The 26,717-nt window shown below is 42.8% G+C and overlaps 1 protein-coding gene across 11 annotated transcripts in view; it reads left to right on the top strand.

Annotated features, from left to right (window-relative positions):
• The window catches only part of SEPTIN6 (septin 6), a 56,875-nt gene extending 30,521 nt beyond the window's left edge, over window positions 1-26,354 (top strand). For 3 of the 11 annotated variants that reach the window (XM_083486513.1, XM_083486508.1, XM_083486507.1), the window contains exons 3-10: window positions 3,374-3,569; window positions 4,388-4,574; window positions 4,966-5,127; window positions 9,580-9,676; window positions 11,562-11,730; window positions 13,309-13,441; window positions 15,291-15,481; window positions 18,450-20,555. In XM_083486513.1, the coding sequence (XP_083342639.1) occupies window positions 3,403-3,569; window positions 4,388-4,574; window positions 4,966-5,127; window positions 9,580-9,676; window positions 11,562-11,730; window positions 13,309-13,441; window positions 15,291-15,481; window positions 18,450-18,465 (1,122 nt within the window). In that variant the 5' untranslated portion in view covers window positions 3,374-3,402 and the 3' untranslated portion in view covers window positions 18,466-20,555. Of the gene's footprint in view, window positions 1-3,373; window positions 3,570-4,387; window positions 4,575-4,965; window positions 5,128-9,579; window positions 9,677-11,561; window positions 11,731-13,308; window positions 13,442-15,290; window positions 15,482-15,967; window positions 16,051-16,545; window positions 16,592-18,449; window positions 20,556-20,609; window positions 23,103-24,984 lie in introns of those variants that run through there. The other 8 variants (XM_083486512.1, XM_083486511.1, XM_083486510.1 and 5 more) reach the window with 5 other exon arrangements.
• Window positions 26,355-26,717: the final 363 nt, after the last annotated feature.

Below are 26,717 nucleotides of genomic sequence, written 5' to 3'. Positions count from 1 at the left end.
ATCAAATGGTGGTACTTTGGTCTGGACTGATCATGTGCTGTGGGCCATGAAATATTTACCTCTGAAAGTAAACATATTTTGATATGGGGCTTGGGGGGGGGGGCAGGCCTGCAAAGGTTTCCTTGACCCAGAGCATTTTAAATGCCGTGGCGGCACCCTTCTCCTTTTCTGCCATTACTACTTGGAGACGGCTTCAGCCTTGGTTGTAGTTAGATAATTATGCCTCCAAATGGACAATAATTGGCAGTCTCTGGTCCTTTAATGCAAGGTGCTTTTACAGGGGGGGAATGCTTAGCTCAGAAAGGGAGCAGGAAAGCCACTTAAATTGCTGGGTCAATGTCCTGTCTAGCCCAGAATTGTTACCGCTGACTGGGAAATACCTAGCATTTGGGCAGAAAGCTTTCCTATCCATGTTCACAGAGAAAGATGGTAGACATCTTCCATTGCACTTCATACAGATACTACTCGCAAATGCTGTCTTTACAGCCACGTTGTCTCAAACCTGGGAGCATGCAGTATACCTCAGAATAATGGATGCTGGCGACAAAGATGAGCTAGGGGTGGGACAGCCAAGTCTTTTATGGCAGGCCTAAATTGGGAGGGCCCATAGGTAGTGCCCATTGGCTCCACACTCTTGCTTTAGGTGGTAAGAGAGGAAAATTTTCGTTGGATGCTCACTTGCTTTGCCCTAGGAAATGCCAGCGAGCTAGACTGTAGGGATCTATTAACAGTGCCCCTTATACTGAAGGTATAATTCTCAGAATGTGTTGTGTGAAGCCATGGCCGTCAAAAGTAGTACAAAAACAATGCAAGTTTTATAGTTCCGATAATGTCCTGAGAATCATCCTCAACTATCGGAGGTAATGGTGAGCCAGGTTCACCATGGTGAACTGAATGTGCCATCATGTGGTGAGCGCTGGTAATTATGTCAGGATGAGCTCCACTTTTCAGTGGGGTGGCTCTTGTGTGGTAAAGAACTTGGCCCCAGTTCATACATGTGATCATGCTGACATGGCAATCTATGGAAGCGCCAGATTGTATGGGCCTTGCACAGGACACACTGCTGCTTCCCTCACCAGGACCATACCTCCTTTGGAGTAGCTCAGTGGACTAACTTGTGACTTGCATCAGTGGTGGAAACCTACAGCCTCAGGTCTACCTGAGTCCCTGCAGCCTAGTTTCTGGAGGGTGGGGAAAACGGGTGGAAGGAAGTGTCAAGAGAGAAAGTAGGGTGGCAGAAAGTGAGAAAAATGGATGTCCTGTTTACTTTTGGTTCTGGCTCCAAGGCCTTCAGCCACACTACCCCCATCATCAGTGCCCCTTATTGAAGGTATAATTCTCAGAATGTGTTGTATGAAGCCATGGCCGTCAAAAGTGGTACCACCCCCATCATCAGTGCCCCTTATTGAAGGTATAATTCTCAGAATGCGTTGTATGAAGCCATGGCCGTCAAAAGTGGTACCAAAAAATTGCAGGTTTTATAGTTTCGATAATGTCCTGAGAATCGTCCTCAACTACCTGAAGTAATAGTGAGGTAGGTTCACCATTCTTCAGCCACACCACCCCCAGCATACAGCCCTCAACAGATTCCCCCCCCCCTTTTGAGGGAATATGGCCTTTCACTGAAAAACAGTTCCCCATCCAGCCCTACCTGATACTATCTAGGTTACCACGGCAACATGACATTTGGCTCCAAGGTAGTGATTTCAAGGCAGTACTCACACTGCAGCAGTAACCCAAAACTAAAGAGGTGCACAACCATGGGTATCTGCAAAAATTTTACCAAGGAGCAAGCAAAATAAATCACTGAAAGAAGGGAGTGGGCTGGTTTATCACACACAAGCAAATGAGAAGAACAGGGTCTGAACGCTTTGCCTGTTATCTCAGGTTATACAAATGCTAAAAAACGTATTGGTTTTTTTAAAATGAAAGCAGGGAATCTGGGAATTCGCTCTCCTTAAAAAAAAAAAAAGACCTGCCTGCTAAAAGTGGATGGATTTTTTTTTAATGGACTAAAAGGCATTTTCTCTTGTAATGGCTTAGGTTTCCCTGCCTTCCCCCACCCCCTAAGGGCAAATGCTTTCCTAGTCTGTGATGCAGGAAATGTGTGTCAGTGCATTAATGTACTACTAAAAGGAAAAAAAGGCTGGAGACAGATCAGCAGTGAGTTGTAACATTGCACTTGGTTGATGTTGCTAGATTTTGATGGAGAGCCTTATACACACATTTAGATTGCTGCTACAAATGATGCTTAGATACACCTTTGTAAAATCCAAATGCTTTTTTAAAAAAACAACACCTGAAATGGAACCGCAGCTAGATAAAATAAAGGATGAGAAAATATACAGCAAGACTTTTATTTTTTAAACCACCATACACTTGAAGTATCAGCTTTTCAATTGGATTGTTCTACTGCTCCAATTCTGACCAGTTGGCCCTCTTTCCCTTTTATTACTAATGTTTTAATTAATTTTGAATTTCAAGAGAAATACTAAACAAGTTATATCCATGTGAGACGAGCTATAAAACATCCCGTTTGATGAAATCGTCGTAAATGAAGGCATAATGTTAAAAAAGAAGAAGAAGATATTTCACATGTGTAGGCAGTGTTAAACAATTACATGTTGAGGATAATTTACCTCAGTTCAGAGAATGATGCCTGTCTAAAAAGACAGATGAGCAGTTGGTGGGCGAATATCACACATTATATAAATGGGTGTCATGTTACTTCTTTCTTAGAGAAAGTTGGCCTTTTCTCTTATGGGTTTAACTGGGCTGTGAAAATATTCTTGTCCTTCCAGGCGGAGATATTCTGCCTGTAGTAATGGATGGTCTTTGAGCCGTAGATAAAACAACTAGTGATTTATGACTCTAAAGAAGGCTCACCTGAGCTGAAATGTGCAGGACTAACATGATAAAAACATTCATTCTTTCCAGAATCTTTTAAAATTAATGTATACTGTATTTTTATGGTACTTTATTTTTATCTTTGTATTTTTAGAAACAACCCTGAGCAAACTATTCTATTATCTCCTACTGCCTAGTCTGAATTCTTTTGAAAAGCTGTGTGTGTGTGCTTCACTGTTTGAGCAGTTTGAGGATTTATGTTTTCTGCTGCTTTCCAGTGGATTTTATGGGTCTTTGATTTGTTTGATGATGATTTTTAATTGTTATTTGTTATTTGCTTTGAATACAGACAATGGGAAAGTAGGGTTCTAAATACTTAAGACAAAAATAAACAATTTTCATCAGCACTGTTATGACTCTGTTGTTTAATGTTCAACTTTCTTAACTAACTACAGGCCCAAAATGAGGCGCTGTGTATTTTTAATGTCTTGTAAAACATGTTGCTTCCCTCCCCCCTTCCCCAAAGGAGAAACAGGGCTTGGGAAATCAACGTTGATGGATACCCTTTTCAATACCAAGTTTGAAGGTGAGCCAGCCTCTCATTCGCAGCCAGGAGTTCAGCTGAAATCCAGTACTTACGATCTCCAGGAAAGCAATGTCCATCTGAAATTGACCATTGTTAGCACAGTGGGCTTTGGAGATCAGATTAACAAAGAGGACAGGTAAGCAAAAGTTTGTTCTTGATTAAATGGAAATCAGGTCGTCCTCCCACCCCCACCCCCACTTTATTGCCTGTCTAACAGTCAATGATTGTCAGCTCTGAATATAGGTTAGTAGCCAATTGGGGGAAAGATCTAGGAATCTGTGTTATATCAGACAAGTTGGCTAGATCAGGCTTCACCAACCTGGTTCTCTCCAGATGTTTTGGGACTACAGCTCCCATCAGCCCCAACCAGAATGAGCGCCAGGTTAGTGAACGCTGGGCTAAATGAACCAGTCTGTTTGTTTGTATGATACAACTTCATGTCTATGAACTGCCCCAAAGTCACCAACTTTTCCCAGCTTGCAAAATACACAGTTGCGATCTTCTTCCATTAGGTTTTTTTGTGGTTCTACATTGCTCAGATGGAGCAGACCACTGTTACAGGGTGAGTCCTTTAAAAGAGCCCTCTGGATACAGAGTACACATGTTCCATGGGGTCTCCTTTAAAAGACTCACCCTGTAGTAGTACTAGTAGTGTTATGAGCATGATAGTTTTGTTTTGTTTTGTTTCACTTTGCTTTGCTTTACTTTACTTTACTTTGCAAGTTGACCTCCATTGTATTGTCTGAATTGACTCTGTGGAGATGTGTTTGCTCATCGGAATGATCCTGGTTGACTCAAGGATGGCTTTGAGGGGAAGACATTGCTTTTCATGAAAGGCTTTGTGTGGTTACATAAATTAGGAAGAAACTTTTGCTTCTTTAATGCTTGAAGCATTGGACGATTTCACTTATTACAACATGTTCCATGTTTTCTCCCTCTTTCTTTCTTATAAAGCTATAAATCTATTGTGGAATTCATTGATGCCCAGTTCGAATCTTACCTGCAAGAGGAACTGAAGATCAAGCGGGTGCTACATAACTACCATGACTCCCGCATCCATGCCTGCTTATACTTCATTGCCCCCACAGGCCACTCTTTGAAATCCCTGGATTTGGTAACAATGAAGAAGCTCGATAGCAAGGTAGGAGTCAGGTTGACACCCAGAGGGGAAATGTCATTGGTCGTTATTCTCGTCTCAGCTCAACTACAAATTGCTTCCTTCTATTTTGCATCTACCACGTTGTTTCCTATACTTTGGGGATGGGCCAAAGCTCAGTGGCAGACCAGGTGCTCTGCATGCTGAAGGTCCCAGGTCCCTGCCATCACCAGTTAAGAAAGATCAGGCAGCAGGTAATGCAAATATCGTCTCCCTACCTGAGACCATAGCTACTTATTTTCAGAGTGGACATTAATGGGCTAAGTGTAAGGTTGTTCAGTGCAAGGTCGTTTCATATGTTCAATGAGAAACTTAGGGCAACTTTAAACATTCAAAGCCCTCCCCTCCCCCTTTTTGTTTCTTGGTTTCTCCACAGGTAAATATCATTCCTATTATTGCCAAATCCGATGCCATTTCCAAAAGCGAGCTGACGAAATTCAAGATTAAGATCACAAGTGAGCTTGTCAGCAACGGGGTGCAGATCTATCAGTTCCCTACAGATGACGAGTCCGTGGCAGAGATAAACGGGACTATGAATGTAAGGCAATAATGCCAGATGCTATAGTATATTCTGGGCAAATTTCCTTCTGTCTCTTACGTTTGCAAAACAGGGGTAAAAATACCAGCCTGCCATTTTATAGGGCTGTTGTTATGATTTCCTTGATGATGTACACTAAGCACTTCGAATGTTCAAAAAGCACAATATAAATGCTGCCATTGTTATTTTTACGTATAGAGTGTGGAGTGCATTTTATGAAAGTGCACCCATATTGTCTCAGCCAAGAGTGATGTGATAGTGAAAAACAAATCTTTCAGCAGCTGAAATAACCTGGAGGGCAGAACATTTTTCTTTACTGCAGTGTGAGAGATTTGTTGGCTTTACAGTGGTGCCTCGCAAGACGAAATTAATTCGTTCCGCAAGTTTTGCCGTCTAGCGAATTTTTCGTCTTGCGAAGCACGGTTTTAACGGTTTAACAAAGTCGCAAGACGTTTTCGTCTTGCGAAGCAAGCCCATAGGGAAATTCGTCTTGCGAGGCAAATTGAAAACGGAAAAACCTTTCGTCTAGCGAGTTTTTTGTCTTGCGAGGCATTCGTCTTGCGAGGTACCACTGTACTTTCATAGGCACCAGCTGTATTCTCATGCAACATTTAGCCCAAAATTTAAGTACATACCCTGGCATATTAAACCAGGATTTTGGGCATGTTCGAACATGGCTATTGCCTCAGTCAGATGAACCCTGGTGGAATGAAGTGCAGGGAGTCCAGCAAAGTCCACAAGATACATTAGCTGAAAAAAACTTGCCCTGAAGCTGAGAGCACATCAGGGTTTTTCGCTAAGGTACTGCATGGAAGAAGTGCTCCTTGTTCATGGTTAAGCTTATCCAAAACCACTTTGGCACCCTTTAAGCCATAGGGACTAGCAGCTTGCTACCTTCTTACACAAAAAACCAAAACCACCCTGACAACACTAGAGTTCTGTATATCCTATTCCATAGATAGCATGTAGTCCACACATAAGTATAACCCTAGTGCAGGCTTTCCCCAAACTTGGGTCTCCAGCTGTTTTTGGACTACAACTCCCACCATCTCTAGCTAGTAGGACCAGTGGTCACGGATGATGGGAATTGTAGTCCAAAAAAAAGCTGGAAACCCAAGTTTGGAAAACCCTGATCTGGTGAGAGGAGTGTTTGAACTGTGGCCTGACACATCAACCACAAAACACGCTGAGTAGCACATTGATAACTTGGATATGCATGGCTGAAATAAGAATTACAAGTCAGGGACCTGTGAAAATTCACATTCTTTTGGAATTAGTGTGTCAGTTAGAAGCTGACACATTCTCTCCTGAATTTAGTTCTTCAAATTAGCCCAATTCACTCTCCCCTCACAATGCTTTTGGTTGGCAAAGGGCAGCCCCCCCCCCAATTTACTGCTGGAGTGGGTGAGAGCTGGTGCCTGCATGTCTCTCTCTGCTACCACTGATTTTAGGAGACTTGAGGTTGCATCTCTCATCTGCATACCAGTTGGAAGGGAGGGGCCTGAACACAACTATTGCGGGTGGGGGTGGAGTTGCTCTTACCCCACCTGAGCTGCCCAATTTAGCACCCTCCTATTCTCTGCACAAGGGACGCGGGTGGCGCTGTGGGTTAAACCATAGAGCCTAGGACTTGCCGATCAGAAGGTTGGCGGTTTGAATCCCTGCAGCGGGGTGAGCTCCCATTGCTCAGTCCCTGCTCCTGCCCACCTAGCAGTTCAAAAGCACGTCAAAGTGAAAGTAGATAAATAGGTACCACTCCGGCAGGAAGGTAAACAGTGTTTCCGTGCACTGCTCTGGTTCGCCAGAAGCAGCTTAGTCATGCTGGCCACATGACCCGGAAGCTGTACGCCGGCTCCCTCGGCCAATAAAGCGAGATGAGCGCCGCAACCCCAGAGTCATCCACGACTGAACCTAATGGTCAGGGGTCCCTTTACCTTTATTCTGTGCTCAAACTTCCCGTTTTATAAATTGATATACAGGGAGTAGGTTGAGGGGATGAATGAGAAAAGTATTAAGTGCTTTGCAGCCCTGCCCACATGCATTATGCTGAGTCTCACCAAAATAGCATAGAAACAATTTTTTATTATAATAGCTATGTGTAGCTGTAGTATTATTGTCACAGTTGCATTCAGCAAGTGTGTAGCTATGCACAAAACCCAGCCTTGTAGATATTTTCTCAAGGGATCACTTTTTCAGTCACTAACACAACCTTATATCCCCTACCACCCCTGCTGCTTTTCGAAATGTGTTTCTTTTTCTGGCAGCCATCCCTGGCTCTTGCTGTGCAGTGCTGCAAGTAATAGCATTTCCCATTCATTTCCTGTAGGGTGGAGGCGTGTGTTTCTCGTGGCTGGGGAGCCATGCTGTTCCTGTGCTTGGCGCTTTTTTCTTTTCCAAACCTAGAATTGTGATCTGCTTGTGTATAAATAGCTAACGCGTGATCCCGCTTGTGTGTAAGGATGATTTTGAAATGAAAGAACGAAAAGGTCGTCTATAACGATGCCTTATGAGGAACGGCTAATGGAGCTGGGCATGTTTAGCCTGGAGAAGAGGAGGTTCAGGGTTGATATGATAGCCATGTTCAAATAGATAAAAGGATGTCACATAGAGGAGGGAGAAAGGTTGTTTTCTGCTGCTCCAGAGAAGCGGACACGGAGCAATGGACCCAAACTACAAGAAAGAAGATTCCACCTAAACATTAGGAAGAACTTCCTGACAGTAAGAGCTGTTCGACAGTGGAATTTGCTGCCAAGGAGTGTGGTGGCGTCTCCTTCTTTGGAGGTCTTTAAGCAGAGGCTTGACAACCATATGTCAGTGCTCTGATGGTGTTTCCTGCTTGGCAGGGGGTTGGACTCGATGGCCCTTGTGGTCTATTCCAACTCTATGATTCTATGATTCTAACACATTCAGGGTTGTTTTTGTTTAATGTAAATCTTGCCATACATGGAAAGGTCCGTTGTTCCTGAGTATGTCTGGGCTGACGTTGCCAGACTTGCTGTATCAAAACCTGCAGCTGGAGAAGACGCATGGCAGGATTTCTAGTATTTAACGGGTCAGGAATTTGAGTGCATAAGGTGCAATGCTGCTTTTCACCTGTCAGGTTTTCTGGGAGAGAGGCACCTGCCGCAGTAAGAAGCAGCACTAAAAAGGCAAAGGGACCCCTGACCATTAGGTCTAGTCGTGGACAACTCTGAGGTTGCGGCGCTCATCTCGCTTTATCGGCCGAGGGAGCTGGCGTACAGCTTCCGGGTCATGTGGCCAGCATGACTAAACCACTTCTGGTTAACCAGAGCAGCGCACGGAAACGCCGTTTACCTTCCCGCCGGAGTGGTACCTATTTATCTACTTGCACTTTGAGGTGCTTTCAAACTGCTAGGTTGGCAGGAGCAGGGACTGAGCAGCGGGAGCTCACCCCGTCACGGGGATTCGAACCGCTGACCTTCTGATCTGCAAGTCCTAGGCTCTGTGGTTTAACCCACAGCGCCACCTGCGTCCCTAAGAAGCAGCACTAGTGGATGAAGGGCTGGAGCTCAGGTCTAGAGCATCTGGAGAGATGCTGCCAGTCAGTGCAGGCAATGCTGAACTAGATGGACCCAACTAGTAACTGACTCAGTATAAAGCAGCTTCCTATGAATTTTTCTTGCCTTTATGTCCCATTGATGGCTTCAGAGTATAAAATGATCATGTGTCTGTACTTTAAATGAAAGAACAAGGGGTAATCTAAAAACTCCTGTTTTCCACTATGCTTTAGGCAGAACCCCTCCTCTCATAATCTGTGGTAACTGTGCCTAAGCACTTGTAACAGAATCAATCACACATTCTTCCCCTGCTGTCCACTTCCTTCCTTCTGTTGGTCCTGCCGTAGAGAATTTTAGATTGTAAGCTCCTTGGGGGAAGGGACCTAATGCTACTGTGCTTTGTAAAACGTACCCTCCTGGCTAATAGCACCATATAAATAACAAACCATAAAACATTTTGGGTTGTGTGCGGTTTAGTAATTATCCAAATCCTTCATGAGAAAGACTGGGAAGGATCACAACAGGATCCTAGTGTGCTCTCTTTGCCTTTTCAGGTTTATTGTCAAACGCTTTGAGCATTCTGGAAAACGGCTGTAGATAAGGGGGTGGTATTCATCCAAGTCCTACTCAGAGCAAGCTCACTGAAATTAACGAACCTAAGCTAGTCATGCCCACTAACTTCAGTGGGTCTTCTATGAGTAGGGCTAGCCTTGAATACCACCCTTGTTATTTAACATATTTACCTGCAAGGAGTACAAGATTTAAAACAACCGCCATCCAGTTCAGGGGTGGGGTGGGGAAATCCCAACAAAATCGTTTCAACAAACTCTAAAAGCAATGAAACCACCTTTACAAGTTCTAAAAGAAAATAAAAAAGAAATTAAAAGGTATGCCGTGTTCCTTATGATCATTGTTTGAATTGCTTCCGTTTTAGGCCCATTTACCTTTTGCCGTGATTGGCAGCACAGAAGAAATCAAGATAGGGAACAAAATGATGAAGGCCCGGCAGTATCCCTGGGGGACGGTGCAGGGTAAGTGATGGCTCTGGCTGTGGTGACGTTTTTACCCAGACCAGAGTTGCTATTGATGTGTGCAGAACAATGAACCTAAGTAAAAGTAGCAGGAATTAGAGACATCTGGAAAAAAAACAGGTCCAGCCAGAATTGTAGTTGGTGAGATGATGTTCACGAGGCAGACAGGTAGCCCCTCCTGTTTACAAACAGTAAAATTCTGTTTGTTTTAAAATGAATATAGAAAACCCCAGAGCCCTTTGTAGTCCAGCCATTTTCTTGCTAGGTTCCCAGATTGCTTGTTTGCTGCACCTCAATACTCGAGTATGGAATAAATGGGAAAATCCTGATCAAGTGGATGCTTATTTTTTTCCCCTGGGCCTCACTTCTGGATTCCGGCCTCACAAAAGCGATGCAATGTTTCTTGAACCTCTGGTGGGTAATTCCCCACAATGCTACATACAGGCCTTATCCCCTTATATGTTATCTAAGCCTCACTCCACAGAGATAGGAAAAGGTTCGAAATACGCAAATGGAAAAGATCGGAGTGTTTTTATGTGTACTGCGTAAATGCCTATATGAATAGATGACTGGCAGCCAGCTGTACTTTCCCATAAAAAAATGAAAGCACCCACCGGCCCGCAAGTCTGTGTGGGAACAAAATAGCATTGCTTTATCCCCATGGCAACCCTTTGGGTGAAAATGGTTTATTCTTTGCATTGGAAGATGGTGTGGAAAACCAGTTCAGTATCAGATGGGAATAAAGTGTTGTAGCATGTCACTTCAACCTTTATTTCTGCGGCTAACCCTGGAAATACGGGGCCGGGCCTAGCATGTTAGAGTATGCCATTCCCTAACTAACAATGATTTCCCTAAGCATGGCTACCACAGCCAGGCCCTACACATCTGGCAACGATGAGAAATTACTCCAGGCCAGAGCTGCAGCATCTAGTAAACTACAAGGACTTATATATAGCATTTCCACACCATTAACCCTTGTGATTGGGTGGCAACATGCTGGCCAAGCACAGTACAAAACTGGGAAGCCAGAATTCTCTTTTTACATTTGGATGAATAACAGAGCAGAGCAACTGCTGCACCAGTCTTAGCCAAGATGAAATCCTCTCCTGACGTGGTTCTGGTTCATCCTTGGTTTCCCAAATATTTGGGAGCCGTTGCTAGGTAGCAGTGGGAGCTGCTTTGCAGCCCTCAGTTTAAAGATAAATAGCTATAAGAAAGATGAGCAGGAGAGACCTTGAAGTTGCTCACCAGTAGTTAGCAGACACAGGTCACTAGGTTGCTGTGAAATGTATTTCTATTTGAATTATGACAATTCTTTCTAAATTTGCACATATAAATTATCAATACATACGTGCTCCCCCTTCTCATTTTCTGATGACGTACTAGCAGCCACCTAGTCATTGCCAATGTTTTAGTTGTACTTACCTTAAGCTAAATCCATCTAGCTGTCTTACAGGGTATTGCTAATGTAGGTGATGTTCTGGAGAACACCCATAGTGAATACTGCTGAAAATAAGTGCCAGTAAGAGCTGAACTGAGAGAGAAAACTTTTCTGGGGTTTACTGTGGGTGGGTAGACTTGTCTGGAGTAATAATCTGTTTATGTCTAAGAATGTTTTGAAATATTACGGCCATTATATACCATTTCCTCCCTGTTCCTCTATCCAACTTTTACCACCTTTCCGTGTTTTCTCCAAGTTCATGGCTTGGGTTTTTGTTTTGTTTTTGGTTTTTTTGGAGCACTGTATAGGCTTCATTGTGCCAGTTCTTTTTTCCCTCAAGGGAAGGTTCAAACTTCTTGTTTCCTTAACTATGGAGGACTCTGTGTAACACATACTTAGAGCCGCCTGCATTCAAGTGGCCCTTCCTCTTTTTACCATGAACAGTGGAAAACGAAGCGCACTGTGACTTTGTGAAGCTAAGAGAGATGTTGATCCGTGTCAACATGGAGGATCTCCGTGAACAGACACACACGCGCCATTACGAGTTGTACCGGCGATGTAAACTGGAGGAAATGGGATTTAAGGACACTGATCCAGACAGCAAGCCATTCAGGTATACAGGCATCCCCCCACTTACGGCCATTCCACTCGTGTGCAACCGCGTTTATGCGCAGCGACGAAATAAATAAATAAATAACTTGAACCAGAAAATGGTTTCAAAACAGTGTGAAAAGAGCAGGACAGAGCTGGAGAGTGTGGGGAGGGGGGACAGCTTGCATGGCTGCTCAGAGTGTCTCATTGCCCTCACTCATTCATCCTCCTTGACTTTCTTCTTCCTTGGCCTGCAGAGCCATCACTCTCTACCCAACCTGCCCATCCCTTTGCTTGTTCTCTTTTATCAGTTTTATTCATTGGGCAGGAGCTGAGAGACCCTCTGCCCTCCGATCGCTGCTGCCCCAAAAGCAAGCAGCAACGTTATTTCTTGGGTGGGGGACGGCAGAGAAATAAATAAAAACAAACTATCTCCAGCAGCTTCCAAGACTTAACAGGGAGAGTGCCGAGAGGCCCTGCAGTGGCACTGGGCACCGGGAGCCACCCAGCCAATGGCCCATTGGACTCACTGACCTCTAGCTCAATCTTCCGGTCACTGGAGGCAGGTCGCACACATGCATGTGCAAGGGCGCATCGCCACCCAGGGAAGGTGGGTGTGATGGATGGGATTTGCTGAGAGAGCCACTTCCCAGCCTCTCTCAACAGCGACCTCCCCACTTTACGCTATTTCACATATACGCACAGCATCTGGGAACGTAACCCCCGCGTAAGTGGGGGGACGCCTGTATTTCACCAGAATATTATTACTAGGCATTGGTGAGACATGACTTGAAAGGAACACTTGTCCACTTAGAAAATATTAAATGAACAGTGCCAACGCTTTGTTAATTGGCCATGGAACACAGTGAGGAACACTAAATTTTGGGGCTAGTAGTGTGTGTCTGGAACCCATGCCCTGTAACAAATTTTGACATTCAAAGAATCTTGTGTCATGTTTTTGAAAATTTAGTTTCTAGTCCTCATGGCTTTAGTGAAGTGTTTGGAAACATATATGGACAGTGTGTAGAAAAAAGCGTCAGTGTCATGTGCCATTCCTTTCATGGTTTCTGATCTCTCCACGTCCTTAAAATCTCTTCCATCTATGCTGTCTCGATCTTAAAAACACCTTAAAATAATTTGAAGCTGCAAACAATTGAAGGATAATAAATTGTGCACAGCAAATAGGCAAGAGAGTTACTCAATCTTCCTTTCTGAACACAGAATTTTAGATTCCCTCAGAGGGAATTTGATTATTGAAAGATTATTTCATTCTTGTCACAAGGAGGTTTGTTGCAGTGAGAAGAAATTTACCAGCCTCAGTTTACCAAAGGTTTTTAAAGTTCCCCCTTTTCAACCTTGAAGTCTAGAAACGTGCAGCATTTAATTTTAACAAAAACCTAAGACATGGCGTTTTGAGATTTGAGGTCCTGTTTCACACAGTTCAGCATTATCACTGCAATGCATATTTGTAAACTCTCACGGCATTAGTAGGTTTCTGGTTGTGTGAGTGGGAAACAAAATTTGATCCTTTTGCTTTCCTTGTTCTGTATCTCTCTGAAATGTTTCTTTTATCTCCTCATCTTCCATCCTGTCACCTTAGTTTACAAGAAACTTACGAGGCCAAAAGGAATGAGTTCCTGGGAGAGCTGCAGAAAAAGGAGGAGGAAATGCGGCAAATGTTTGTGCAGAGAGTTAAGGAGAAAGAAGCGGAATTGAAAGAGGCTGAAAAAGAGGTTAACATGATAACTTTTATTGACTGTGTTCTCTGATTTTTGGCTTAAACTGTGTGTGTTGTTCAGGTTAACTATAACCAGGGAGGTTTATTTCTGCAGATTAATCAAGGCTAACTAGTGCTAAATTTTTCTTATTATTATAAAATATACAAATCAAACAAAATTAATATAAAATGTATTCTATATCAATCACATAATTTTTTTATTGGTGTAATAAAACTAGCACTATTTTATCATCTCCCATTTGTTGGTTCACTTCCACACCATGGCAAGCTTGTGTATTTTAAAGTTAACAACTGAAAATTTATCCATGTAACCAGTGTTTTGGGAGTCTCCCAGGCAAGGATCTAGCAGCAGACTCCTGGAAGACTACCCCCCACTATAAATATGTTGTGTCTTCAGTTATGTCTAATTTAGTTTGTGTGGGGGAGAGGGGCAGAGAGTAAGCAAAGGAAAAAATAAACACTATATCAGTGGCAGCAATAGGAAGAAATAGGTATTCAATGGGTTGAATAAATTCTGATTTAGAAAGCAGGCCTATTTGCTCACCCTCTCACATTCTTATAATAGTACATGCATCTTCTCCTGATTTTCCTCTCGATCTTGCTACAAAACCCTTTTCTCATTGTCTACCTGCTTTGCTTTTCCTGGCTTGTACTGGAAAGAAACATACCCTAGTCTCTGGCATAGCATTTTGTTTGAACTTGTGATCATGTGGTACGTGCTTTTGCTCCCAAGAAATCACAGTCTGCAATCTAAGAACAATCCTCAGCTACAGATTGTGGTTGGCTGGGGATGAAACAAACCATGATTCCTAGTTCAGATGTAACTAAGTTAGGGTTTGTGAATTGTTTCCTCTCGGTATGAGCTGAGAGCAGCAAAGCAGGCATGACTTCACTTGTGCATAGTAAGCAAGCCATGGTTGTGACAGAAGTGGGGAATCTCTTCCTTGTGGGCCAAATTTGGCCCACTATGGGTCACAGCTTGGTCCACAAAACCACTTCTCCCAAATAACCCACCTAATATCGTATGTGACATCAGTTATGGAGCAGGTTGGAACATGTATGGGCTGGCTGCCCAACAGAGTCTCAGTTGCACAGCGTATCACAGTATAGTCGTTCACACTGCTGGATTGGCTGCATGACTGAGTTCTCCATGGAGAACTCAACCATGAAGCCAATCCCTGCAGAAAGCAGCTGTGCCAGCCCTCTGCTTGGTGCTTTGTTGAGCATAGGGTTGGCAAAGTCCCTTCTTCTGTGGTTCCCAAGCACCCAACAGCCATTTAGCATAGCAAAAGGGACTTTGACAGGTGGGCAGGACAATGCACCTGTCAGCTGATTGGTTTGTCCTCTCACCCACCTGCCTAAGTTGGCCTGCAGGGGTGGGGCCAGATAATGATATGATCCACCAGGCCCAAAAGATCCCACACCCCAGCTTATGGCTTACTGCAATGTGTGAACATAGGCATTGACTTGCTTCTCCAAACTCCTGCAAGCAGTGCATTGGCTTTGGGAGCATGTTCTTGGGTGTACAGTCTCTTCATGAATAGCAGTGGTTGCAGAATTACTAGGTCTTGTGGTTGCCTTGTGCAGAGTATATCCTAGAAACACCCTCAGCACTCCATTGTGGCTTTGCATTCTGTAGGGAAAGCAATAGCGGTGGGCAAGCTGTCTTTTAGGGACAATTGCACATCATCACTGATTTCCTTTTTGAGGATCCCTATGGTAGGTTTATGAGGAGCCTGAAGGCTCCCTGCACCATAGCTTTGAAATCTCTTATGCCAGGCATCTATTCCCCAGCGCCCTGTTTTTGCACTCATGCATATTTTTACCCTGGGCTTCCATTCCAGTTGCATGAGAAATTTGACCGTCTGAAGAAGCTGCACCAGGACGAAAAGAAGAAAGTGGAGGACAAGAAGAAATCCCTGGATGACGAAGTCAACGCATTTAAGCAGAGGAAGACGGCGGCCGAATTACTCCAGTCTCAGGCTCAGCAGGCAGGAGGCTCGCAAACTCTGAAAAGGGACAAGGAGAGGAAGAAGTAAGTTGGCTTTCAGTTGGGTCGCATTTTGCCTCATCATTTTCTCCCACCACCACCCTTGCCTTGGCTTTTGTAAGCCCTTTGCTCAGACTGAGTACAGGCAAGGGCTTGGGACAGTATGGTGGGAGACTACAATGTTCTACCTCAAACAGTTGTCGCTAAAAGTGTTTCCCCTGCCCCACAAGTCTTTGGCCCACCTTGATTTCATGCTGGCAAAAGCTAGGCAAATGAAAGGCCTATCAGGAAAACCTATTCCTATAGCACATCTAGGCCTGTGCTAGCAGGCAGGAATCGCCTGACAACAAGTTGTTTTTTTATATGCTGACCGCTGTACAGAGGCCACATTTTAATTATTCCATGGGGCAGCAGTGTCTGCACCTTAATCAGCTCACCCCACTGGCAGGGATCGTAACCTTTTTGGCATATCCTTTATTTTCACTTTTGTATCAAATTGAACTGGTTGCCGCTCGTCATCACCAATGGCAGGCATATAGGGCTTTCATCACAGACGTGGAGGGATAGAGCAACACTTCATCATCTAGCCTTCAACTTCAGAACTTTAGGCTTAGGTACGTTGCTCCATTCCAGTGCTTGAATTACAGGGACAAAGGTAGGGAGCCTTTAAAAAAGAGCAGGGGAACCTGTGGCCCTCCAGATGTTGATGGATTGCAGTACATATCATTCCTTTACCACTGGCCATGCTGACCAGGGCTGATGGAAGTTAAGAGTCCAGCAACATGTGGAGGGCCACAGAGTCTCCAACCTTGCCTGGTAAAATCTATCCTCTTAGTCTTCTAAATGGTGCCAGAAGTTAAGAGGGATCATTCCTCCCCCTAATTTGAACATTGTTCGAGTTGTCATATTTTAAATTTGGAGCAGTTTACACATGTAGATCATGAACAAGCCCTGCAAGTTGCTTTTATGTCAGGTTTTTTGTTTTCTTTTTAAAAAATACAGGGTGTAAAATCAAGATCTGATCACTACCACCCCACTTTCATTTTCGTTTTTGGTGCACTCAGTTGCCTTCATCTTCCTTAGTTGCCATTTGTATGCTATTTTTACAGTTAACCCTGCCGTTTGCTGCATGGTGCATGAGGGCACGTTGTGCTGGTAAGCTTGACTAAATGAAATAGCCATTGCAGTGGGATCCGAATGGGCACTTTGTGCAAACAGACACAATGTATTCTGAACCAGCAGTTTGGCCTCTAGTCGATCCAGCAATCCCAGCACATACACACTCTCCAGTTATGTGAACTGCCCTCAGATCTTCTGATGAAGGGCAATATACAAATAATAATAATAATAATAATAATAATAATAATAATAATAATAATGTTCCTCTGCCACTTTTTTCCAAGAAGCAAAGGGCTTTTTAATCCCCTCCTGTCCAGCATGAACCAGCCACAAAACCTATTTTTTAATTTCTTATATGTACTCCTGTTACTTACACATTTTTTTTTTGTCTTTGCTTGACTTCTTCATAGCCTAAGGTGCAGTGGTGTGGTGACGGTGGGGATTTCAACATGTCTCTTTTTCACATAGGAAAGGATTAATAAGCCTATTGCCCATATAACAATCCGTGGAACCAGCATTTCCTGCCTTTTCCCTCTTGCTCTGCTTCAGAGTTGTGACCCCGTTAAAAAAACACAACTAGTTGCTGGGTAGAGGTCAACATTAGGGTCCCACAATAATTTACCCTCCTGCCAGCCAATCTGCTAGCAAGGAAGCATGCACTCTTAACAGTGCCTGTGTTCAGTATGGCATCTTGTTTGAATCCAAGCTGCCTTCGTGCCGCTGTTTGTTTTGTTTCCCCTGTCTGGCCTGGTATGTAATTTGAATGGGAATTATTCTGGGTTAAATGTGCTTTCTCCTGAACAATAAGCATACAGAACAAAAGGGAGGGACGCAAGTGGTGAGATGGGAAAACAATGGTTTGGTCTTCAAGACTTGAAAAAATAAGCTCAAACAATAGGAGTGTTTTATATGGGGCCTGAGAACATATCTAGGGACTGGAGAGTAGCAGGAGTAAACATTGTGTGTTCTTGTTAGTTCTGGATTGTTTTTGGCAGGCCGCCATATGCAAGACTGTGGCGTGCTGGTCAGTGGCTCAAATAGGCCTTCTTCTTTCTTTCTTTTGCTCCTAAGACAATTTGCAAACATGCCCTTTCTGAATGGGAGCATTTGTCCTTGCCAAGTGCAATAGCCAAAAATCCTGTTCAACGATTCACAAAACACTTTCCAGTATTGATTTGGCCTGAAAAGCCTTGCGTGGCTTCCTCATTTTTGCCAGAGCATAAACAATTTGCATCTAAGTGAACAACCCCGCTGCAATCGGCTGAGAACTCAAAGGCTGCATTCATGCTACTGTGTCTTCAAGCATGTTTAAGTAAAATTAAAAACCATATTAATGTGTGTGTTTTCCCCCTCCCTTCTGTAAATGAGGGACCGGGGTGGGCAGTGCACAGTCACAGGCTACATAAATGTAGGCACCCAGATTCTTTGGTGTTCTTTTGCTTGCATATTTGGAACCCCAGATTTAAACATCAGTTTTAAATATCTAGTCCACTTGACAATGTGATGTCAATTTTTATGAGCTCAATGGCTCAGGAACCAGGCAGTTAAATACTGACTCAAATTCATTCTTTTCTGTTGATCTCTGCCTGTTATTGAAGCTGTTTCTTTATTTCCAAAGACAATTATTTAACATACAATCTTGTTTAGATTATTCATGTTCAGTTTCAGAACAGAAGTATCACAATTTATATAGCAATCATTGAAATTCACCATGCTGGTGTAATAATGAGCAAATTGCATGTAATATCCATGCAAACGACCTCTATGTCTTATTTGTTTCCATTGTGGCCAAAGTACGGTATGTTGCCCACCCCTGTTACAACCATATATATTTTATTAACTTCCTTTTAATCCAGATAAACATTAATCCTTTTTCTTTTTTTTTCATTTTCAGTTCAGGTTTCCTGTAGATCCTATTCTTTTGCTCCAGAAACGACCACCCCGCATTTTGAATTAACATGCAGTACATTTCTGTACCCACCTTCCCATCTCCTCCCCACTGCACACAAACCCCATTTTGCTTTTGTTTTGCTTTTTTCCTAAACACAAGAGGCTGTTTTGGTGAAGAACTCTTTGGCAGTCACTTCTGTGGAGCTGATAAGAAAGGCTCTAAGTACTTTTCTGTCTTAGTCAGAAGCTTGCAGGACCGATGTCCTAAGACTTTCTTTTTCGGCATCTCATTAATGCATTGATGCGTGCTTCTGCATGATAGGGCAGCATGTTCACTTACTACTTGTTCTGCAATGCCTGAGCCCTGTTGCACACTCTCTAAGAAAGGCAAAAAAAAAAAGTTGTGTGCAAAAGATTCCTTCTCCCACACATCACCTTTTTAGCTGCATTTTGACAGTTGCAGAAATTGTCACAAAGGCCTGATGAAAAAAAAAAGCCTCAGGGATGTGAGTCCCATCTGCACTATACATTTTAATCAGTATCATATGACTTTAAATGGGTTGTCTGATGGAACCCAAAGAGTTCATCATCATCCTAGAAAAATGTGACCCGCGGGATGCTTTAAGGTTCTGTCCTTGGGCCTGTTGTTCACATCGAGACCTAGGCCAGGTAACTAGACTGATCCTATAACATGTTTACTAAGAAGTCCTGCTGAATTCAGTGGAACTCAGCTTTTTAGTAAGCATGGTTTGGATAGATTTATTTTATCTGAACAGAATTCCCACAGCTTTCTTTCTAGGGACGTGGGAGGCCCTTTATACGACATCAGACCATATCCTAAACCTGTTCACTGGCAACCCTTTCATTTCAATAAAGCTTGCTTCAAATCTGGTATTGCAGGACTATCCCCTTAAATCTGATTAAATTTAAGTATTTCGCCTTGTAGTATTTCGCCTTAAACATCGACTATATTTTAGAAATGTGACTTCTTCTCATGCTTTATGATTAGTCTGGAAAATAGTAAGTATTTTTCCTTCCCAAAAGTTGAAAAGAACCATATATTCAATTTTTTTTAAAAAAAAATCCTTCATTTTTACTAAAATTTATTGAAAGCTTTATTTTTATACTGGAAGGTTTTGTTTAGAAGTTTCACCCTTTGGGAAAAGGAAATCTGATTTGTTTTTTCAGAGCCTTCAGTCTTTTACATGTATTTCACTACAATTTGGTGGGCAGAGTTACATTTTTAAAGTGAGAGTTCAAAGGGTTCAGATAATTGTGAAATACTAAAATTTGCCTAGTTTAAAGAAATATAAAATGAGCTAATGAAGCAGGAAAATATAGCATAAGAATACTGAGAAAAATTATGGTCTGGCTTAATATTCATTCTCCCCCCCCCAAAAAAATAATAATAATCCTGGAAACCATAGTTCTACATGGAATAGAGGTATTTGGAGGGGAAAGCCATTTTGGATTAGGTGGTGTGCAACTGATGTAAGCTGATAGTGTAGATGTGACTTCATATATGTCACCTTCAACACCAAAAAGAGCAGGTTGTCTTCCTTAAATGCACACGTGAGGAAGCTTTCATGACAGCATTTCATCTCTGTTATGGATTTGCAGCAACCCCAGCTGCCTGAGCACCTGTTTCTATTTGATGGCATCAGTTTCAGTTTCAGCAATGGAATCAGACTACTTGTGAGGGAGGGTGAAGCCCTTTAGCAGTAAAATACACTTGTGTCCCTTAGCTTTCTCCCTTAGGAATAAACTGCCCCCCCCCCCACCTCAGGATGCAAAAGTTGCCTATCCCTGAGACAAACAGCTAAAAGAAGCTATAATCTGATTACAGTGTTTCTGTGTAGACTCCCCTTCTCCTGGAAACTTGCATGCACGACCCCATTATCCTTAATTGGATTTCTAGACAAACATGTACACTTAGAATCAGAGTATTAGTCTTGGATTACAAAGTACTTATGCAGAAGTGAAATCTTTGCACTGAAATCTTCAGGTCCCCTTAAATGTAACAAAATGTCTATCTTTGTGTTGCTTTGTTACAGTCTATATTTTTTATGGAAAACTTTTTTTAAAAGAATAAACTTCTTTCGTACAATAATTCTGGTTAATACTTTTTTTGTTTTTGTTTTGTTCTTTTGCCCTTCTTTTACAGTAACCCATGGCTGTGTACTGAGTAATTTCCCTTGAGTACATGGGGCTGGAATTGGACCTTCACTTATTTAATACGCTTCCCTTCAGCCATGGTCTTCTCATGATGCTTCCACCATTGTGTTAATCTAGATGCATATTCTACATTAATCAGTATCTGATTTATTTTTATTTTATTTTTGACTGTATAATGGTGTGTGTTTGTATACCATGTAAAGTAACACTATAGAGTTTGAAGATGCTGTGGAATTTTTAGGATACCAACCTTGTTGATAAGCCCCCACCCCAAAGGTACTAGCCTATTAAAAACACATTTTTACTAGCATGTTGGAGGCTAGCTTCCATCCTCTGGCAGCTGGCTTGGCCTCTGTGCTGAGGAAAAAGTATTCTACCTTTCTTTGCCAGGCCATCCACTCATCTGATTGCAGTTTCTTATCACCTGTGGCTAGCAGGCTAGTGCTTAAATGCAAGGCTGTTCCAGGCTCAGTAATACAGCAGTGGTGGATTCCCTATGCACAACTGTCCTCTAACTCGCTTGTGCTCATAGTCATGTAGGGCAGGGATGGAGAACCTGGGCAGCCTCCAGATGTTGCTGGACTCCCATTCCCATCAGCCCAGCCATAATGGCCAATGGTTAGGAATGATGGGAGTTGCAGTTCAACAACTTCTGGCGGACCACAGTTTTCACATCCCAATGAAAAGAGAATTTGCAGGGTAGGGACCACAAGGACTACCTACTCCCACTTGAACCCACCTGACTATTAAGATTATCTTCTAAAGCGCTTCTTTGGGCCCCACCATCAAAGGTTAGCTAAAGGGTAGGGCCTTTCTGATTGTGGCTCCTTTCTCAACCCCAGTATTTGGAATCCTGTTTACAGGGAGGGTACACATGGTGCTGAATCTCAGTGTCTTTTCAGTACCAGGTTGTACCCTTCCTTATTTGCTCAGGCTAGTAAGTCTGAGTCAGAGAAAGGCTGTGCTAATCACCTTCCAAGCTAGATATACTAGGAGCTGAACCTGGGACCTTTTGCATTAAAAGCCTGTTCTCTACTATGGAGCCTGTATGGTTTTCCCCTAACGTCACCCTGTTGTACCCTTATCTGCCAGCAGTGCAAGGCAGGAAAATTCATAGCAGTGTGATGTCAATACACAGGGCAACTTTTTTTGCTGCAAGAGATGAAAAACTCCAACATAGGACTACTGTCCCTTTTGGTAGTTCTTTTTTCTCATTACAGATCCATTTGAGCCTATGCTGGGATTGAAGGAATGCCTCTGACTTTGCTGGGTCCAAGAAGTAGCACCAGTACTGTAGAATTACTGCAACCCCACAATTGTGTGAAGGGATTCCAGCATCTCCCCTGCAAAAGTATACTTTCCTTGGTTCCACTGAAATTAGAAATTAGCTTAAGATCTCTGAAGCAAGGCTTTCCCCAAGCTTCCCCAAACATGAGCCCTGAAACTCCACATTCTGCACAAATGTTTGTAAACAGACCTGCTGGAATGTGTCTTACTGTTTTTCTTGGCTGATCATATCAGAAAACTGCCTTGAACCATCCTGAGTGTGCTTCTTTCCAAAGGTGAGAAAACCAAAGTAATAGAAGCCATGCCCAAGGCAGCTTGGGGAATTGTGGGAACTGGAGTCTGAAGAAGAGGGAAGGGACAATATCCTGCATCTGTCAGAAAATGCCTTCTGTTTAAAGGCAGCATTGTCCATCAAACCAGGGGCCTTTGCATCCTGTGATCATCCAAGTTTTGACCTGCTAGTCTTGGCTCTCCCCCAAAGTCTGCCAATGTGAACCTTGGTCGTCCTTGCCTTTGTATGCATGGATCAAGGCCCTTGTTATGCCACACTATGCTTATTTAACTCATTACACCTCAGCTGGACCTTGTCCTGTTGTCAAGATGTTGCAAAGGCCCTATTTGTAAATGTCTGAATCCAGCAGGTGACCCCCTATGTTCTTAACAAAAGTCCTTTGGATGTAGTACCTTCCAAATGTTTTTGACTCCAGCTTCCATCATCCCTGATCATTGGCTGTGCTGGCTGGAGCTGATGGGGGGTTACGGTCCAAAGCATCTGGAAGGCACAAGGTTGGCTGCCCCCATATTAGTCAAGTGTGTTGCCAGACCCCATTCCCTGCCTTACTGTGGGACTTGAGACCCAATTCATGCATTTGCCAGGGGCCAGCTCTGAACTAATGTGGTGATTGGGTGGCACCAGACCCCCTCCATTGCACCAATGGAGGAGAGTGTTCCATGCAAATTGGAGCCAGTTGTGCAGACAGCCCTTATGCCAATACCCTTTTTCTGGGGGTTAAGAAAAGCCCCATAAAGAGCACCTGTGATCAGCTGCACATGTGAATGTCATGATTCACATGAGATGTCTTCTGAATGGTGGAGGAGCCTGTGCCATTTCTTCAGCATGCTATTTCAGGGTTTGCTGTTGGTGAATGTGTAAAGAGGAAGGGGAAAAGAGAAGGGCATGCTAAAGGGCCTGTTAAATTAAAGGGCCTGAGATATATATGTGTGTGTGTGTGTGTGTGTGTGTGTGTATATATATATATATATATATATATATATATATATATATACACACACACACACACACACACACACACACACACACACACTTTCCATCTGGCAAACAAAATAGTAGTTCTTTGGTCTGTTCTTTTAATGACTTTTGATTTCTCCTAGCAAAAATACAGTGCTGGTTTTTGACTGGTGGGTTGTTTGTTTCAGGACAACATCACTAACTTTAGTTAAAGTTTGGAGTGGGGAGAGCAGTTAAACATTGTTTATATACAGTAATGGTATCGTCATTATATGTGTCAATATTTTTGGGGACATTTAGCTGGTCCCACCACCTGGAAAAACAGGTAAGGTAGAACCTGATGTGGTTAGCCTGATGTGGTTAGCTTATTGAGATGTGATCCTCAACTGCTGTGTACTCAGAGACACAAGTGTGTTGCTCACACATAGCTATATATTTATGGGGCAGGCACCTAGCAAGATCAGAAGTTCCACAAGATTTTGAACAATAAGCATTTTAGAGAAGTTCTGTATGGATGTGCAGATGACCTCTTAGAATATCAATTAATATTTGAAAGAAGGTTCCTTTTGTCATTGGCCAATCACAGGAGTTGCAAAGTTACAATTATTACCCTTAAGCCAGTTGTTGAAATATGTTTGATATTCTTCAAATTTGTTAGGAGATTTAAATGCAACAGAAGGGTGCAACTCTTAACAAAAGACCCATATTGTGACATGGTGAGGCCTCTTTCTGGTGGCCTCAGATGGATGGAAGTGTTGAAATCAAGAGAACACTCTTAACAGCATCAGTTGTTCCCCTGGTTAGGTTAAACAAAACAAAAAATTAACCTGCAGCTACAAGTGGCTGACTTGAGAAGTGATGTAACCCCCACAGTCAGGGTCAAAGGTAGGCCGATCTTGATCCATGGGTCACAACCAAGTTTAGGGAGGATTCCAGATATTTATTGTTGAACTTCAACTTCTATTTCTATTTTTACTATTAGCCATGCCTGTACAGGCTGATAGTTGTGGTCACAGGTTCCTCTTCCCTGCTGTAGGAGGGTGCTCTTTTGCTGCTCCACAAAAACAAGCAAGGGCTGTGTCCATTGATTTTAGTTACATATTGACCTCTTCTTCCCAAAAAAGCTCAAAGCAACCTACTCATTTTACCCTCATGACAGCCTTGTGAGGTAGGTCAGGCAACCACAGAAGCCAGGTATCCTTTCAGAACGGAGATGTCATGGTGGGGGAGCGGTTTACGATTTCTTCCTCCATGAATCCATGTTCAAGTGCAGGGTGCCACTGACTGTGGCAGCGGGAGAAAGTGACAAAGAAACAGTGGAGCCCTCTTGGCTTTATGCCCCTGCTTGTAGGCTTCACCTCAGAGGCATCTGGTTGGTGCCTCTTGGGAAGAGAAAGTCGCATTAGGTGCCCTGAGCCAACAGGACTGCTGTTGTGCTGTTTCTTAACCATCCTATAAATGTTTGCACTGTACTGAAAAGCAAACCCTCTCTTTCCATATATACTTTATTGTGCTTCCACGCATTTTGTTAAAAGTGTGTTACAGTCTAACTCTACTATAAGGTGTATCGTGCATTGCGCCCAAATATTTAACATGCTTGAACTCTTCTGATGCATCAATGCTGCTCTGTCTGGGGCCCCAATGGTAGCACAAGCATTGATCCATTCATCTGTCGTCTTGCTCTGTCTCTCAATTTAATTGTGTGTGGGATCTGTTTTTTCTCTGCTTGTTCTTTGAATGCTTCTTCCACCCCTCCTTGCATTTAATTGATGATCTGTGTTTTTTTCTCCTCCCCCCCCCGCCTCTCTCTCTTGCTTTCTTTCTCTAGCTTTTTCTGATCTGTCTCCACCCGCTGCTCTATGTCTGATGGAGAAGATTTCCACTTGAGGAAGAGTTTAGGAATTCCCATCCTGTTTGGGAGGGGGAGGAATGAATAAGTCTTTGGATATCTGGAAAGACTTGGTTTTGTTTTCCCGTTTTTTTCTGATGTGCATGGGGTGTGTTTAAAGCTGGGGTGTCTTGTGGTTTTCGCTGCAAGACAGGGAGAATATTGGAAAGGCAAACATCTGTGTATCAGTTAAAAGCTTTGAGGAGCAACCTAAAGGTGGCAGGCAAATTATTGATGTAGCCAAGTGACACTGAGACAGATTCTTTTTTTTTTTAAAGCAAAGTATTTCCTTTCTATTTTGCCTCAATATAAATATGATGGGTGGTTTATAAGTATCTGTGGAAAAAAATGTGCTAATTCGTTGGTTTGCTTGGATTAAAAACTAAACAAAAACTTTAAAAATACAAGTTTTATGCAATGAACAGCAAACAGAGAAACACGCGACTTTGCTACCTCTTGAGGAATATTTAATTTTAACACTGAAGCAAAGGACAGTACGGGAGGGTTTGGGGGGAAGTATATTTTTCATTGGGGTCATAGATAACCTCTGCCATTTCGGAAAAAAATAATAATCAGGTTGATTGAATAATATTTCTCATTTAACTTTTTTTTTAAAATTAAAAAGGTCCACTAAAGTTTCCACAGACCCTAGTGGCTGAGGAAGGACTGTGAGCCAGAAAGCACACCATTTATACATTTTCACTACAAGGATAGCCTTAAGCAAACTACTTATTCTTCCAGCCTCAGCTGTCCACCCTCCTCCAGTCTGAAAATAATCAAGCTTGCCCACCTTGCAGTCATGTTGTAAGGATTACCACGGTAAAATATGTGAAGTGTTTTCTGAACACTGGGGGAGGGGGAAGCATTTTAATAAAAACTTAAGTATTATTAACCATGATTAATTTAATCCCCGTAGTTCAGCCCTTCCCAGATGTCTTCTGGGTTACAAACTGACTTTTCTATTGTCGATATCAAGGTTGTGGAGAAATTTGTCTGTAATTGGTCATCTGTTTCTTTAAAAGTTATCATGCAAGTCAAGTGTTAACTGCCCTTAATAATGCATTTTCTGAGCACTCTTGGAACTTTTCTGGAACGTTCACTGCATGGGGGTCTGTTTCCCAATACCTTGTTCTCTTGTCTTTTCTCTCTATTTTTTGTTTTTGGTCTCTCTACAAACAAGAATTGTGATTTGACAGCTGCACTCAGTATCTATTTACATGACCCACACGAAAGAACCAGCACTGTTGAGCTTGATACCTTTCTAATGTTGTCAATTTTCAATAAAAAGTAACCCTCCCAAAAAAGAGAAACATTTTCCCCTGGTAATTATTTCTGGAATCCATTGAATGAATTGTGTTCACTGAGCTTAATTTTATATCATTATGCTGTAGTTTTTGATGCACACATAGATTACATCACATGTGGGATCAGTCTACATTGTATTTGTATGTCAAATGTTATTGGGACTAAAACAGCAAAGACTTTGTTGTTTTAAAATACTTGCAAATGCAGTATGGCTTGTTGTCAAAGATGGAGAAGCTGTGGCCCTTCAGATGTTGCTGGATGAAGACTGTTCGCATCCCTCACCATTGGCTATGCCAAGCAGGGACTCATCTCAGCTGCAGTCCAACAGCATCTGAAGGGTACTCCAGGTACTCCTGCTATAATGTTTT

Source organism: Podarcis liolepis (genome assembly GCF_965112155.1).
Source record: "Podarcis liolepis genome assembly, chromosome: Z".
Lineage (NCBI taxonomy): Eukaryota > Metazoa > Chordata > Lepidosauria > Squamata > Lacertidae > Podarcis > Podarcis liolepis.
Note: the sequence above shows the minus strand (reverse complement) of the source record. Positions and strands in the feature narration are given on the sequence as shown.